The sequence below is a fragment of the Physella acuta genome, unplaced genomic scaffold (genome assembly GCF_028476545.2).
Source record: "Physella acuta isolate Inbredline_101_S28 unplaced genomic scaffold, ASM2847654v3 ptg001738l, whole genome shotgun sequence".
NCBI lineage: Eukaryota > Metazoa > Mollusca > Gastropoda > Physidae > Physella > Physella acuta.
Genome location: NW_026733249.1, coordinates 27780 through 45874, shown reverse-complemented (window position 1 = coordinate 45874; position 18095 = coordinate 27780). Strand labels below are relative to the sequence as shown.

General features: G+C 40.9%; 1 protein-coding gene and 1 long non-coding RNA gene across 3 annotated transcripts in view; both read left to right on the top strand.

The window, feature by feature from the left end:
* LOC131930206 (oxysterol-binding protein 1) overlaps window positions 1–12602 on the top strand; it is a 55627-nt gene extending 43025 nt beyond the window's left edge. For both annotated transcript variants that reach the window (XM_059286618.1, XM_059286617.1), the window contains 7 exons: window positions 722–928; window positions 1565–1810; window positions 7765–7882; window positions 8116–8315; window positions 9055–9224; window positions 9318–9538; window positions 10987–12602. In XM_059286618.1, the coding sequence (XP_059142601.1) occupies window positions 722–928; window positions 1565–1810; window positions 7765–7882; window positions 8116–8315; window positions 9055–9224; window positions 9318–9538; window positions 10987–11132 (1308 nt within the window). In that variant the 3' untranslated portion in view covers window positions 11133–12602. The remainder of the gene's footprint in view (window positions 1–721; window positions 929–1564; window positions 1811–7764; window positions 7883–8115; window positions 8316–9054; window positions 9225–9317; window positions 9539–10986) is intronic.
* A 22-nt stretch (window positions 12603–12624) lies between these two features.
* LOC131930205 (uncharacterized) lies at window positions 12625–14464 on the top strand. The gene is made up of 2 exons (XR_009384095.1): window positions 12625–12861; window positions 12897–14464. It is a non-coding gene; the product is annotated as an uncharacterized LOC131930205 (long non-coding RNA).
* Window positions 14465–18095: the final 3631 nt, after the last annotated feature.

The window sequence follows — 18095 nt, the reverse complement described above, 5'->3', positions numbered from 1 at the left end:
TGTTGGTCTGTATCAGATGGTAGTTACATCCCTTGGTTGGTTGTGTTGGTCTGTATCAGATGGTAGTTACATCCCTTGGTTGGTTGTGTTGGCCTGTATCAGATGGTAGTTACATCCCTTGGTTGGTTGTGCTGGCCTGTATCAGATGGTAGTTATATCCCTTGGTTGGTTGTGTTGGTCTGTATCAGATGGTAGTTACATCCCTTGGTTGGTTGTGTTGGTCTGTATCAGATGGTAGTTACATCCCTTGGTTGGTTGTGGTGCCCTGTGTTCCACCTGATGTTTGTACTTCTCTGAGCTATGTCCCCACTTTTTGGTGCCCTGTGTTACAGCTGTTGGCACTTCTCTGAGCAATATCCCCACTTATTTGTACCCTGTGTTCCACCCAATGTTGGCACATCTCTGAGCAATATCCCCACTTATTGGTGCCCTGTGTTCCACCCAATGTTGGCACTTCTCTGAGCAATATCCCCACTTATTGGTGCCCTGTGTTCCACCCAATGTTGGCACATCTCTGAGCAATATCCCCACTTATTGGTGCCCTGTGTTCCAGCCAATGTTGGCACATCTCTGAGCAATGTCCCCACTTATTGGTGCCCTGTGTTCCAGCCAATGTTGGCACATCTCTGAGCAATGTCCCCACTTATTGGTGCCCTGTGTTCCACCCAATGTTGGCACTTCTCTGAGCAATATCCCCACTTATTGGTGCCCTGTGTTCCAGCACTCCCAGAGAGAGCACCAAAGGACTGGCAGCCAGGACAAGATCAGGATGCCCAAGTCAACGTCCTCAGACTCCCATGGCTCCGACACATCCCTGTCCCGCAGGAAAAGGCGCAGACGTATCCCTGACAAGCCCAACATCAGCCTCAACCTCTGGAGCTTCATGAAAAATGCTATTGGGAAGGAACTCTCCAAAATTCCCATGCCTGTGAGTGTTCAACTTTTTTTTTCTCTTTACCTTGTTGATTTAAACATTTTGTTACCTGGTGAGTGTTCAGTAGATCTTCTCATCTAGTGGTCAAGCTGGACAGTCAAAAGATGTGCTAGACAATCTTCTAGCCTTAACAATTGCTCACCTTTGAATTTTGCACTGTTAAAGCTAATTCTGTGTCTTCTCCACACTTGGAAATAAAAAAGCTGTGAAGTGTATTGATTCTTTCAGACTGCCCCAAGCTATATGAAGAGGAATTTACTACAAAAAATGTTCTGTTGTATATAATTATGTGGCGGGAAATACAATTACCTGATTTTTTTAAAAATGTTTTAGAATAGCCAGTGTGGCATTTGTCTTCAAAGACGTTAAGTGTACATTATATCAGAGGGATTTCTTCAGACACAGTCAAGTGTATATTAAATCAGAGGGGTGTCATTGGTTACTTGGTATTAACTCATGTAAACCTTGCCAGTGGTCCCCCTTGTCTGGTCTTCTTTCTTACCTACTCAATGTGGGCCATCATAATTTAAAAACATTTTTAAAATTGAGTTAAGGTATGATCCTGGACAAAAATTCTTCCTGCAGTTTCCTACGACAAGCTTGATTGATTAAAAAAACATAACATTTCAGGTGAACTTCAATGAACCTCTGTCTATGTTACAAAGAATCATGGAGGAGATGGAATATTCCCATATCTTAGATGAAGCGGCCAAGTGTCCAGATTCAGCGGAACAAATGGCCTGGGTGGCCGCCTTCACTGTGTCGGCCTACGCCACAACTTTGTACAGGGTTGGCAAACCTTTTAACCCTCTGCTGGGGGAGACATTTGAGTTTGACAGGATGGAAGACCTGGGATGGAAGGGCATATCAGAGCAGGTAAACACATGGGATGGAAGGGCATATCAGAGCAGGTAAACACATGGGATGGAAGGGCATTTCAGAGCAGGTAAACACATGGGATGGGAGGGCATATCAGAGCAGGTAAACATGGTAGGGCATATCAGAGCAGGTAAACACATGGGAGGGCATATCAGAGCAGGTAAACACCTGGGATGGAAGGGCATTTCAGAGCAGGTAAACACATGGGATGGAAGGGCATATTAGAGCAGGTAAACACATGGGATGGGAGGGCATATCAGAGCAGGTAAACACATGGGATGGGAGGGCATATCAGAGCAGGTAAACATGGTAGGGCATATCAGAGCAGGTAAACACATGGGAGGGCATATCAGAGCAGGTAAACACATGGGATGGAAGGGCATATCAAAGCAGGTAAACACATGGGAGGGCATATCAGAGCAGGTAAACACATGGGAGGGCATATCAGAGCAGGTAAACACCTGGGATGGAAGGGCATATCAGAGCAGGTAAACACATGGGATGGAAGGGCATATCAGAGCAAGTAAACACATGAGATGGGAGGGCATATCAGAGCAGGTAAACACATGGGAGGGCATATCAGAGCAGGTAAACACATGAGATGGGAGGGCATAACAGAACAGGTAAACACATGGAAGGGCATAACAGAACAGGTAAACACATGGTATGGGAGGGCATATCAGAGCAGGTAAACACATGGGATGGGAGGGCATATCAGAGCAGGTAAACACATGGGATGGGAGGGCATATCAGAGTAGGTAAACACATGGGAGGGCATATCAGAGCAGGTAAACATGGGAGGGCATATCAGAGCAGGTAAACACATGGTATGGGAGGGCATAACAGAACAGGTAAACACATGGGAGGGCATAACAGAACAGGTAAACACATGGTATGGGAGGGCAGAACAGAACAGGTAAACACACGGGAGGGCATAACAGAACAGGTAAACACAGGATATGGGAGGGCATATCAGAGCAGGTAAACACATTGGATGGGAGGGCATATCAGAGTAGGTAAACACATAGGATGGAAGGGCATATCAGAGTAGGTAAACACATGGGATGGGAGGCATATCTGAGCAGGTAAACACATGGTAGGGCATAACAGAACAGGTAAACACATGGTATGGGAGGGCATAACAGAACAGGTAAACACATGGAATGAGGGGGCATATCAGAGCAGGTAAACATGGTAGGGCATATCAGAGCAGGTAAACACATGGGAGGGCATATCAGAACAGGTAAACACATGGGAGGGCATAACAGAACAGGTAAACACATGGTATGGGAGGGCAGAACAGAACAGGTAAACACATGGGAGGGCATAACAGAACAGGTTAACACAGGGTATGGGAGGGCATATCAGAGCAGGTAAACACATTGGATGGGAGGGCATATCAGAGTAGGTAAACACATGGGATGGAAGGGCATATCAGAGTAGGTAAACACATGGGATGGGAGGCATATCTGAGCAGGTAAACACATGGTAGGGCATAACAGAACAGGTAAACACATGGTATGGGAGGGCATAACAGAACAGGTAAACACATGGAATGAGGGGGCATATCAGAGCAGGTAAACATGGTAGGGCATATCAGAGCAGGTAAACACATGGGAGGGCATATCAGAACAGGTAAACACATGGGAGGGCATAACAGAACAGGTAAACACATGGTATGGGAGGGCAGAACAGAACAGGTTAACACATGGGAGGGCATAACAGAACAGGTTAACACAGGGTATGGGAGGGCATATCAGAGCAGGTAAACACATTGGATGGGAGGGCATATCAGAGTAGGTAAACACATGGGATGGAAGGGCATATCAGAGCAGGTAAACACATGGGATGGGAGGGCATATCAGAGCAGGTAAACACATGGGATGGGAGGGCATATCAGAGCAGGTAAACACATGGGATGGGAGGGCATATCAGAGCAGGTAAACACATGGGATGGGAGGGCATATCAGAGCAGGTAAACACATGGGAGGGCATATCAGAGCAGGTAAACACATGGGAGGGCATATCAGAGCAGGTAAACACATGGTATGGGAGGGCAGAACAGAACAGGTAAACACATGGGATGGGAGGGCATATCAGAGCAGGTAAACATGGGAGGGCATATCAGAGCAGGTAAACACATGGGATGGGAGGGCATAGAGCAGGTAAACACATGGTATGGGAGGGCATATCAGAGCAGGTAAACATGGGAGGGCATATCAGAGCAGGTAAACATGGAAGGGCATATCAGAGCAGGTAAACACATGGTATGGGAGGGCATATCAGAGCAGGTAAACATGGGAGGGCATATCAGAGCAGGTAAACACATGGGATGGGAGGGCATATCAGAGCAGGTAAACACATGGGATGGGAGGGCATATCAGAGCAGGTAAACACATGGGATGGGAGGGCATATCAGAGCAGGTAAACACATGGGATGGGAGGGCATATCAGAGCAGGTAAACACATGGTATGGGAGGGCATAACAGAACAGGTAAACACATGGGAGGGCAGAACAGAACAGGTAAACACATGGTATGGGAGGGCATAACAGAACAGGTAAACACATGGTATGGGAGGGCATATCAGAGCAGGTAAACACATTGGATGGGAGGGCATATCAGAGTAGGTAAACACATGGGATGGAAGGGCATATCAGAGCAGGTAAACACATTGGATGGGAGGTATATCTGAGCAGGTAAACATGGGAGGGCATATCAGAGCAGGTAAACACATGGTATGGGAGGGCATATCAGAGTAGGTAAACACATGGGATGGGAGGCATATCTTAGCAGGGAAACACATGGGATGGGAGGGCATATCAGAGCAGGTAAACACATGGGAGGGCATAACAGAACAGGTAAACACATGGTATGGGAGGGCATATCAGAACAGGTAAACACATGGGAGGTCATATCAGAGCAGGTAAACACATGGAATGAGGGGGCATATCAGAGCAGGTAAACACATGGGATGGGAGGGCATATCAGAGCAGGTAAACACATGGGATGGGAGGGCATATCAGAGCAGGTAAACACATGGGATGGGAGGGCATATCAGAGCATGTAAACACATGGGAGGCATATCTGAGCAGGTAAACACATGGGATGGGAGGGCATATCAGAGCAGGTAAACACATGGGAGGGCATATCAGAGCAGGTAAACACATGGAATGAGGGGCATATCAGAGCAGGTAAACACATGGGAGGGCATATCAGAGCAGGTAAACACATGGGATGGGAGGGCATATCAGAGCAGGTAAACACATGGGATGGGAGGGCATATCAGAGCAGGTAAACACATGGGATGGGAGGGCATATCAGAGCAGGTAAACACATGGGATGGGAGGGCATATCAGAGCAGGTAAACACATGGGATGACTGGATATGTAATAAAGCATTAGGTATGGTTGTAATTTTAAATGGAATGTGCTAAGTAAGACATCATATGATGCTGAATGTTTTCTGAATCAATAGCTCAAGCAACCCCCATCTGTGTGGATGTAACATGACTTGTATAGTGCAGGGGTCGGCAACCTGCTCTCTCGCGAGCCGCATGCGGCTCTTATGATATCAAGATGCGGCTCTCAAGCTCCTTGAACAAATACTAATAATCTTAATAAAAAAATAAAATATTTGAAATAAAAAAAATGTTAGTGGCTCTTTAAAACCAGGGAAATTTTGAAAATTGTAACTTTTGGCTCTTCCGCTTCAAAAGGTTGCCGACCCCTGGTATAGGCGGGTAGGGACTGCTACTTTCATGTAACACATGTTGTTTTGTTTGATCCTATCAGGGGATTACATAGACTTGTGGCAGCTAACTGTAGACCAGTGTGTAGGGACTGCTACTTTCATGTAACACATGTTGTTTTGTTTGATCCTATCAGGGGATTACATAGACTTGTGGCAGCTAACTGTAGACCAGTGAGTAGGGACTGCTACTTTCATGTAACACATGTTGTTTTGTTTGATCCTATTAGGGGATTACATAGACTTGTAGCAGCTAACTGTAGACCAGTGTGTCATGTACACAAACATATGATGCCACATGCTGCACACACACAGACAAAGATCAGCTGAATGTTTTATGCACTGGGTGATAGATAATGCACTTAGTTAAATCAATACTGGAAGCCTACTTCAGTTTGTTTCAGTGTGACCCACAGATAGTAAAAGTTAGATAACCATCTACCAGTTGCTGTTGTTATATGTGATAGGGCTGGGTGGCTGTGGATAGCTCTGTACTCACTCATGTCACAGCTGCTCCACTCACACTATGTAGATTTTATTATAGGCGCTCTTTTGAACATTTCAGGTGTCCCATCACCCACTCACACTATGTAGATTTTATTATAGGCGCTCTTTTGAACATTTCAGGTGTCCCATCACCCCACTCACACAAAGTAGATTTTATAATAGCAGCTTGTATGAACATTTCAGGTGTCCCATCACCCCACTCACACTATGTAGATTTTATAACGGCAGCTTGTATGAACATTTCAGGTGTCCCATCACCCCACTCACACAAAGTAGATTTTATAACGGCAGCTTGTATGAACATTTCAGGTGTCCCATCACCCCACTCACACAAAGTAGATTTTATAACGGCAGCTTGTATGAACATTTCAGGTGTCCCATCACCCCACTCACACTATGTAGATTTTATAACGGCAGCTTGTATGAACATTTCAGGTGTCCCATCACCCCACTCACACAAAGTAGATTTTATAACGGCAGCTTGTATGAACATTTCAGGTGTCCCATCACCCCACTCACACTATGTAGATTTTATAACGGCAGCTTGTATGAACATTTCAGGTGTCCCATCACCCCACTCACACTATGTAGATTTTATAACGGCAGCTTGTATGAACATTTCAGGTGTCCCATCACCCCACTCACACTATGTAGATTTTATAATGGCAGCTTGTATGAACATTTCAGGTGTCCCATCACCCCACTCACACTATGTAGATTTTATAACGGCAGCTTGTATGAACATTTCAGGTGTCCCATCACCCCACTCACACTATGTAGATTTTATAACGGCAGCTTGTATGAACATTTCAGGTGTCCCATCACCCCACTCACACTATGTAGATTTTATAATGGCAGCTTGTATGAACATTTCAGGTGTCCCATCACCCCACTCACACTATGTAGATTTTATAACGGCAGCTTGTATGAACATTTCAGGTGTCCCATCACCCCACTCACACTATGTAGATTTTATAACGGCAGCTTGTATGAACATTTCAGGTGTCCCATCACCCCACTCACATTATGTAGATTTTATAACGGCAGCTTGTATGAACATTTCAGGTGTCCCATCACCCCACTCACACTATGTAGATTTTATAACGGCAGCTTGTATGAACATTTCAGGTGTCCCATCACCCCACTCACACTATGTAGATTTTATAACGGCAGCTTGTATGAACATTTCAGGTGTCCCATCACCCCACTCACACAAAGTAGATTTTATAACGGCAGCTTGTATGAACATTTCAGGTGTCCCATCACCCCACTCACACTATGTAGATTTTATAACGGCAGCTTGTATGAACATTTCAGGTGTCCCATCACCCCACTCACACTATGTAGATTTTATAACGGCAGCTTGTATGAACATTTCAGGTGTCCCATCACCCCACTCACACTATGTAGATTTTATAACGGCAGCTTGTATGAACATTTCAGGTGTCCCATCACCCCACTCACACAAAGTAGATTTTATAACGGCAGCTTGTATGAACATTTCAGGTGTCCCATCACCCCACTCACACTATGTAGATTTTATAACGGCAGCTTGTATGAACATTTCAGGTGTCCCATCACCCCACTCACACTATGTAGATTTTATAACGGCAGCTTGTATGAACATTTCAGGTGTCCCATCACCCCACTCACACTATGTAGATTTTATAACGGCAGCTTGTATGAACATTTCAGGTGTCCCATCACCCTCCCATGCTGGCCATGCACATAGATGGGAGAGAGTGGAGTACCTGGCAGGAATTTACCATGACAACCAAATTCAGGGGAAGATACTTGCAAATAGTTCCAATGGGTAAGGACCTTAACATTGTACATGTCTTTTGTCTAATGTGGCACTAGTTCGTTATTTGAATTATAAAATTATTGTACATGTCTTTTGTCTAATGTGGCACCAGTTATTTGAATCATTGTACATGTCTTTTGTCTAATGTGGCACCAGTTAGTTATTTGAATCATTGTACATGTCTTTTGTCTAATGTGGCACTAGTTAGTTATTTGAATCATATGCTGAATGTCTGCTTCCAGGTATTGCTCACCTGGTGTTTCACAAAACTGGTCACCACTACACCTGGCGCAAGGTGACCACCACAGTCAACAACATCATCGTTGGTAAACTGTGGGTGGACAACCATGGTGAGATGGACATCACCAACCACACCAATGGTGACAAGTGTCACCTCAAGTACTCAGCCTACAGCTACTTCTCTAGAGAGAATCCCAGAAAGGTGAGAGTTCAAGGTCTTTGGTCACATGGTCAAAACAACTTTTTCTCTATTATAAATAAGTTGATGAGAAATACACACATTTTAATTGGGTAAAAGGCTTCATTTGTATACACAACACAGACTTTTTTAAACACAATCTTTACCTCACTATCAACAAAACAATCTGGAACCCCCCCCCCCCCCCCCCACCCCTCCAACTGTAAACCACAGTTTCTGTTTTATTTTTTAAATTTTATTTTAATATTTACCCAGCGCCATCAACATTGAATGTATTCATCAATTTCTATTACAATGCAAAATGTTTTTAAAAAGCAAGTGCAAAATAAAGACTAAAATATGTTTCTAGACATGCAAACCCCCCCCCCCCCCCCATGTCACAACAAAGTCTGAGCCCTTCCACCCCCTCCAACATTTTTATTTAAGAGTTTTTGGGAGACCCCCTAACCTAATTTAAATTTATTGAGTTAGGTTTTAAATCAAATTAAAATCTTTAAAATGGTAATAATCATGTTAAAAATTATTTATGTATCAATCAATTAAATCATTTAATTAGGTGTAATTTATTTTTAAAAATTTTCAATGAGATAGAAAAGGATATAATTTAATTTGGAAAGGTTCCAATGAAATAATTAAATCAGCTGATCTGTACACCCAATAACAAGTTGTCTAAAGTGAACTGATATTATCGCCTTTAACCACCATGACCTTTCAACTAATGACCTCTAACCCCTACGACCAGGTGACAGGTGTTGTGACAGACATCCAGGGTGAGGCCAAGTGGGTGTTGACGGGGACGTGGGACCAGAAGATGGAGGCAGCACAGATTGTCCACGCTGAGGAGTCCAACAAGGGGAAGCCAGTCTTTGAGACAGGACCTCACAAAACCATGTGGAAAGTCAGAAACCCTGCGTAAGTAATGGCTGCTAGCTGTTTGCTGTGTGTGATTGGACTAGTTTTACTCCAAAGTCAGAAGTCTTCATGATGAGACTATATTTGTTTCAGCCCCGGGTCAGAGAAGGTTTACTTCTTCAGTCCTCTGGCCATAGAGATGAATGAAATGGAAGAGGGCGTGGCTCCCACAGACTCCAGGCATAGACCTGACCAGAGGCTGATGGAAGAAGGCCAATGGGATGAGGCCAACAGGGTCAAGGTCAAGCTTGAAGAAAAACAAAGAGAAGTGAGGAAACAGAGGGAAGCAGAGGCTGAGGCAATGAGGGCAGAAGGTGAGCAGTAGTTTTCTCTATTTACTTTGTTGTTTTGATGAATTACATATCACTATAATGTTACTTTCAATTGTATTTATATATGCTAAAATTAAGTCAATTTTCCTTGTTCAGTAAAAAAAAATGTATTACTAAAAACTAAATATTATTGGGTTGGGCAGTTAGTATCATTTCAAATTTGATATGCATCATATAGAGTTTTTTAATGAGAGAAAAAATAATTCTAGGCAGTAAGAGTAAAGTAGCTTGGTATTGTACTGTCCTTACATGACCTTCAAATAAACATTAACTACTTTATTTGCCCTCATTGTGTTGGAGGGTTGTTCCTTTTGGTTTATAAATAAAGTTTTTTGATGGCTGTAGCTAGTGCTAATACAAAAGTTTGAGATGACTCTAGCTAGTGCTAATAGAAAAGTTTGAGATGACTGAAGCTAGTGCTAATATAAAAGTTTGAGATGACTGTAGCTAGTGCTAATAGAAAAGTTTGAGATGACTGAAGCTAGTGCTAATATAAAAGTTTGAGATGACTGTAGCTAGTGCTAATAGAAAAGTTTGAGATGACTGAAGCTAGTGCTAATAGAAAAGTTTGAGATGACTGAAGCTAGTGCTAATATAAAAGTTTGAGATGACTGTAGCAAGTGCTAATAGAAAAGTTTGAGATGACTGTAGCTAGTGCTAATAGAAAAGTTTGAGATGACTGTAGCTAGTGCTAATACAAAAGTTTGAGATGACTCTAGCTAGTGCTAATATAAAAGTTTGAGATGACTGAAGCTAGTGCTAATATAAAAGTTTGAGATGACTGTAGCTAGTGCTAATAGAAAAGTTTGAGATGACTGAAGCTAGTGCTAATAGAAAAGTTTGAGATGACTGAAGCTAGTGCTAATATAAAAGTTTGAGATGACTGTAGCAAGTGCTAATAGAAAAGTTTGAGATGACTGTAGCTAGTGCTAATAGAAAAGTTTGAGAAGACTCTAGCTAGTGCTAATAGAAAAGTTTGAGAAGACTCTACCTAGTGCTAATAGAAAAGTTTAAGATGACTCTACCTAGTGCTAATATAAAAGTTTGAGATGACTGTAGCTAGTGCTAATACAAAAGTTTGAGATGACTGTAGCTAGTGCTAATATAAAAGTTTGAGATGACTGTAGCTAGTGCTAATATAAAAGTTTGAGATGACTGTAGCTAGTGCTAATATAAAAGTTTGAGATGACTGTAGCTAGTGCTAATATAAAAGTTTGAGGTGACTGTAGCTAGTGCTAATAGAAAAGTTTGAGATGACTGTAGCTAGTGCTAATAGAAAAGTTTGAGATGACTCTAGCTAGTGCTAATAGAAAAGTTTGAGATGACTGTAGCTAGTGCTAATAGAAAAGTTTGAGATGACTCTAGCTAGTGCTAATAGAAAAGTTTGAGATGACTGTAGCTAGTGCTAATAGAAAAGTAAAATATTGCAGGCAAAGACGTCCCTCACTACCAAGCAACTTGGTTTAAAAAAGAACGTGACGTGACAACAGGTGCCATGATCCACATCTTCAACAAGAAGTACTGGGAGTGTAAGGAGAGACAAGACTGGCACATGTGTCCTGACATCTTCTTGTGATCCCACGCCCCGACATAGATTCACTCATTGCTTGCTTGGTCAGTTCTCCTCTATACCAGTTTGTGCACTGTAAGATTGTACATTTAGCTGCACTAGAATACAGGAGAGAGAAAATTAAGTTTTTTATGTTTACAAAATTTAATGGAATTGTATCATTTTTTTTTTGCCTTGTGCAGAAATTGAGAATTTTTTTAATGAAATTTTAAAATGAACCTGTGAATGATTTCAAACATGATTTCAAATGAAGATTGCTTTTTAAGCAAAATAAAAACTTAATGTATGGTGTTAGTGAATGTGTGGGATGTAGTGTGGGCCTAGTGTTAACAGTTTGGTGATGTATATATATTTACCCTAAGGAGGGATGTGTAGTCCCCCAGTGATTTCAGTTTAGATGTAGATATATGACTGTAAGTACTATAGGCCCAAGGTGTACTCTTTCTCTTTGATCACTGCATGACCTTGACATTAGATGACCACTAGCTGGTGATGTGGGTGTGTTGGTCATCTGTCCTGGCTAGGATGAGTGGGTTGTTTGCTGCCAGCCAGGTTTCACTTGCTTGCTCTCATGTTGTTTGTTTGCCACATTGTTTTAGCCGACAGCGCCAGACGGACTTCTCTAGAACATTCAGCCAGCCATCTCGGTTGTCACTGTTCAAAGATTTTTTCAATGACCCCAGGTTTAAGGTTGAATGTGTGTAGAGCTACCCCAGAGAGGATAGGTGTGTACAACCTGTGTGTATTTATGATGTCTGTGTCAGCTGTTAGCATTTCCTCCCTCCTCACAAAGGGAGGGAACTTAGTATTATCAGTTTTATGATAGTCCTGGATTGTTTATCTGTGTTCTTGCCCCTGTTTACTGTGATTATGTTCTAAACAAGTGTGTCTGTGTTTATCTACTTATGCTTTGGGGAAAAAAAATCCATCTTTTGAGACTTAATTTTGTGCCAGAGTTTTGACCTGTGTGCTTACCATTACTTTTTTTTAAACCTAAACAAACAAACAAACAACTGATTGTTGTAAAGAAGGATTTGTTGTGCCTGAGTTAATTGTAAGCTCAAAGTCATTCCTTAATTGTTCCATTGAGTACTAACATTGTGTATAGATCCAGTGGTTATTGTGTACTAACTTTATATATGCACTCTTCTGCTAGTCTTGTGCTTGCTAAATCTGGTCAGTTTTTCATGCTTTAAAAAAAAATATCAAGTGTGCTAGAATAGTTGAAAGTCTTGGATTATAATTTCATGTTCCTATGGTAGGGTGTCATTAGCCGACACAACACCTCTCTCACACACACTGATATAACCTATGGATTTGACAGGGGTGTCCTCTCAACTAGATGTCACAACTAGACGTAGTGCGGGGCTGTATGCCAAGATGTCACAACTAAACGTAGTGCGGGGCTGTATGCCTGCTTATGATCACATTTTGTCACATTTTGTTTAACCTTCTGATGCACCAAACTTGGTAGGATATTTCCCCCCCCCCCCCCCCCCCCCCCCCCCCATCTAATGCAGTGACAACACCCAATCCTTTTGTTTACATTGTACATAGCATAGTCAATCAACTACAATTTCTTATTTATCATTTTTTTAAATCAATTTTGTGTTGCTTTATTTCTACGGGGTTCCATGTTGTTAGTACAGGTGTATAAATCAATCAAAATGTTTAATTAGTGGTCCATGCCAGGTGTGTGATTGGTGTTGTAGTGGCTAATGTGTGGTCAACTCAGGTGTGTGATTGATGGCTAGTGTGTGGTCAACTCAGTCCCATAACTCACAAGATTGATTTCAGGCCATTCTTGTGGGGTCAGTATTTAAAAATTCTCACTCAGGACATAAGGGGACATTAATACATGAATCTGTGTGTAGGGTGGGTTGGGAATGTGTACCATTAAATCTGTGTGTAGGGTGGGTTGCGAATGTGTACCATTGAATCTGTATGTATGGTGGGTTGGGAATGTGTACCATTGTGAGGCAGACATTTCTTGTTGCTGTACTGAGGGAGTGTGTCATTATCCTGTTAAAGCTAGACTTAAACAATTGTAGCTTTGTTAGACTGATGCATTGACGTCATGGCAATCTAGCATTTTTTGTGTTACAAAATAGTTTAAGAATTCATTACCAATGATCAAGTTTTCATTCTAAAAAATGTGTAATTTTAATGTCTGCTATTCATTATAACATTTTACAATAGTTGTACACAGCATTGGGTGAGGCTGTTTGAAGTGGGTCTTTTTTTTTTAATGATATTGTGCTTTGATTAACCATGATTGGAACTTGAGTCATGTGACTTTGTTGTTCTACCACCTGCTGTAGTGGCAAGTGTTTCAGAGAGCTGGGTGGTTTACCCGATGACTCACCTTGTAGTTTACCTGTCTTCACAATCCACTGGTGTGATGTTACCTTGTACTATATGCTTTATTGGGAAAACCCAATTTTTTAATGGGGAAAACCCAGTTTTTTAATGGGGAAACCCTGCAATAATTTGAGAATTCCCTTGCATTTATTTAGTCAGCTTAGACTATCACTCAGCTAAAGTTGTTGTTGACATAGAATAAGATGTAAAACACACTGATAGATGTAGCAATTTCACTAGATTAAACCAATGAAATGTTCTTCACAATTAACTAGAACAATATTAGTCTGTTCATGATTGTATACCAAAGGCTCTATTAAAATAAGTTTACAAGTGTGACAGAGTCTGAATGTTAAATATGCTATTTTTTTTTGTATATCCCAGATAATTTATTTGTTAATACATTTTTTGTGATAAATTTGTGAGCTTGAACTGATTTGGTCCAGCTGGCTTGGTTTTTATCTATTTGAATAAAATTGTTTTAGGACAGCTTTTGTCTGTTGAGGTCCATTTTTTAAAAGTCTAAATAGAAGTTTTGTAAGAAACATTTTTTGTGTGTACTTGGTAGAATTTGACCAGTTTCCAAAGAGAAAATGTTGGGCCTAAAGCTATATGGCTTGGTCAGTAGATGGTGTGTTGGTGTCAATAGGTCATGTGTTGGTGTCAACAGATGGTGTGTTGGTGTCAACAGATGAGTGTTGGTGTCAACAGTTTGTGTATGTCAGCTGCACATATTGATGTAGACATTGCCTGTACATATTCAGTGGTGTGATGTCAGGGTGGAACTATACTAGCATTTATCCTTAGGCTTGTCTGATTCCAAATTTATCTGGCTTGTGCTTTCCTAGTAAGGTACACGATGTTAGCCAGTCATAATATGTTTTATTTATTCTTTAGTATTTCCGGATGATGAAAACATAAGCCAATGTAATAACTTCTCTTCTGTGAAGTCTTGAATAAACTGGCTAAGATGTCAAGTTGTGTTGTCTTCAGTCTGTGTTTGTTTATTGTGTTTTGTGTCTTCAGTCTGTGTTTGTTTATTGTGTTTTGTGTCTTTAGTCTGTGTTTGTTTATTGTGTTTTGTGTCTTTAGTCTGTGTTTGTTTATGGTGGAAGTATCAGTCATAGAATTATGGCCCAAAGTGAGGTATGTATACATTGGACAATCTGAAACTATTTCTTTAAATACTGATCGAAGTCCAAAAATGTTGGCGCCCAATCGAAGTCCAAAAGTGTTCGTACTCAGTTACAGCCAGTACAACCACAATAAACGACAGAAGAAACTAGACTAAAGAGAAGGTAATTCTTAAGAAAAATAGTGCAACTATCCTAATATATAATAAAAGCCCTTGTGCGCACTTCTCTCCATCTCTCTCTGTCCACAATATTTTTAGGCGATGTGATCAGTATGTTCAGGGATATATGGAGAACTTAAAGATACGGACTTTTGTTGAAAATAATATGGTAGATGTTATAAATGTATAAACTATTTTTTTTAAAGAAGAAAAATAAAGGCATATTCAAATGTAGAAACAATTTTAATTATCCAAATGGAGAAGTGTTTATTGTGAAAATAACGCAGTTTTTAGTTACAATCCAAAAATTGCCACAATTAGCTAACACATCATAGAACACAAATCTTTAACACCTCTTGAACCGAAGACAATTATACTGTTCAGTCTGTGGTCAAGTCTATAGCTAAAATTTCAGTAAAGTACTATGGGATGGCGTAGTCTAGTGGTAAAGAACTAGACGCTGACCCGACTAAAAACCATTGCGCGCCTATTGAACGTGATGACGCGCTGTTGTCGTAGAGGCCCCCCCCCCCCCCCCAATCGCTCCACGCCCAAGACGGCCGTGATGATGCGTGTTGATAGAACTGCCTACTAATTCGGTCCAAATTTTAATTAATTCATAAAAAATGAATTAGGCGACCAATTAAGTCAAATTGAATGTCACGATGCATTGTCTTCATGTCTTGACCCACGTACCAACTACGAACCGTATCTGTCAGTTAGAACTGCCTGCAATTTCACAAGGGCGTTTCGATCTAGACAGACAAGAAGTGAGTGTAATAAAAGCTTGTAAAAAATAACATGTATAATGATTGGTTGATTTTTTATTTAATTTTTTTTATTAAACTTTAATTTTTTAAAACAAATTACAACATATTTTACAGTAACAAAATTTACATATAAATATAAGTGATAGCTTAATAATAATTATGGCAAATAAGTGATGGAGTTAAGTTTGATATGTACAAAACCCAAGACAAGTAAAAACAATTTCAATGAAACTTTTATTTTCAAATAGAAATAATGACATCTGCATGGCTTATACAAATGTACTCATCAAGGTAGCAAAAGATTGAATTAAATTTTAAACAATTTATAATTCGATTATTTAATAAAGCTAATCCTTTTCAATTTAAAATAAAGTCTAATAATAATTCTAAAATATAAGTATAGTAAAGAACAAACATATTTTCATATAAGAATTTTAATGATGATGCTATATTTAGTCATAAACAACGATTCACTTTGATTTTTATTTTTTAGCTACTTAATTTTTCATTTATTAACAACTTGAGGAAACAATTGTGAATTGTATCCCTTTGTTATTTTGTTTAGATAAATGGGAAGTGAGTAGCACAATGCCGTTCAAAATGTTTGTTTTTTACCCTCTTTTGCGCCCCCATAGATTTGGTATCCAGAACAACCACCCTCCCCCCCCCCCCCCCCCCAACCCCACACACACACACCCTAGCAACGTGACAAATAGCTTTTATGTAATTCGGTTAGCTGATTAAAGTCAAAACAATGTATTCGTCTGCTGTATTAAAATGGGGTAACAGCCTGACTTTGCTGAAGTCAAAGACCTCAGTCAGATTTAACTTGAACTCTATATTTTCACACAGCGGTGGTTATGGGCTAATTATGTTTGGTACGGACTGTTTTGGGTTAATCCGTGACAGTTCGAAGAGGGTCAATGTGGGGACGATGTCATCGTACACTTCCACACTTTTAATTTAGCTGTTGCTCATAATAAACATTTTCACACTTTTCATCGACTACCCATTTTTTTTGTAGTTTTGTTTTGTAAAAGCATGGATTGAAGTACTAAAGGTTTGTGATCTAATTATATCAACTTCGTGATTTATAACAGATTGGTCACGTCGGTCACGTGCTAGTGTAACTTGGTGGTCACGTGACGCGGCTCCCAAACGAGGATGTCAAACACTTGCAGGTGGTGACTAGACTTGACGTCATCACCAGCTGTAACGAATCTACGCTAACCGAGGACACGCCGAGCGGGGTGGGCCACACGAGTGTCGGGATTGGAGGGTAGACGGGGTCAGCATCTGTGACACGTCCGAGTGAAAGTGACGAGGCCGGATGTATTCAGTTGACCGCTGTCTGCTGGTCCGTAATTAGACGTGCTGTACTGGCCACGTCTCCCAACGATACGACAGTTTGTTGAACTTTGTTATTCAACTGTATGATAGTTTGTGGAACCTATTTCAATCTTACGGATGAGCCGATTGGCGTTATGATTAATTTGTGTGATTTGCTTTATGTGCAGGTACCCAATTACCCTGTGCACCGGTTGTATTTTATCCACTGAGTGTTTTACACGTCGTAAGTGTTCGTTAAAATGTGAAATAAAGGAATTAAAAAATTACACTTCAACCCAGACGATAATCAAAGCCACAGACAGACTGTTGTGGCCCACACTTGGATCTAAGGCAAGTGACCACATGCACCCCCCACCCTATCCATTGACCACATGCACCCCCACCCTATCCATTGACCACATGCACCCCACTCTATCCATTGACCACATGCACCCCCACCCTATCCATTGACAACTCTCAGTGTTATTATTATTAATTAACATTTGGAGGGGCATTTTAACGAAATCGTTGCTCTTTAAATCTCCCTCACCCGACCCTTCACAAATCTACCGTGAATATAAGCAAATTTTTACTAAAACGTAATAAATGAACAAACATACATTATTTGACTTAAAAATGAAAAAACAAAACTAAGTTATACCTAAATATTTAAATTAACGTAAACTGCGTTTGTTTCGTTTCTAACCTGATTTTTTTTAATTCTCATTTTAAAAAACTAGAGCCCCCTCCTCTCTCTCCCTCTCTTTCTTGCGTTGTAGATGTAGATCTAGGCTACGCTAGTACGCTACAAAAAGAAAAGCTCACAAAGGTTTCAAATAGGCTCTCCCAGACTTATTTACATACTTGGCGACTGGGCTAGGGGTAACAAGCCAGGTTTTTTAAAACTTTAAATTAAAAGACCTCTGGAAAGTTTGCCGCTTGGTAATTACGATGAGTGGAGAGCAGGCGTGACCTATTTTGTCTGCTGTTTACAGACGTGGGGTGTAGATAAAAATATATTGACGGATGTTCCGTTGTTTGTTTTTGATACATCATCTGCTGCTAACACCCTTTGCATCTACAGACGACAGATCTCTGAACGTCTGCTAACACACGTGACTGGAAGCCGTGAAACGAAACCAGAAGACACCACGAGACACCACGAGCTGTTTACCGATGACAACGAGACAGTCTGCAAACAACGAGCTAGCTGAC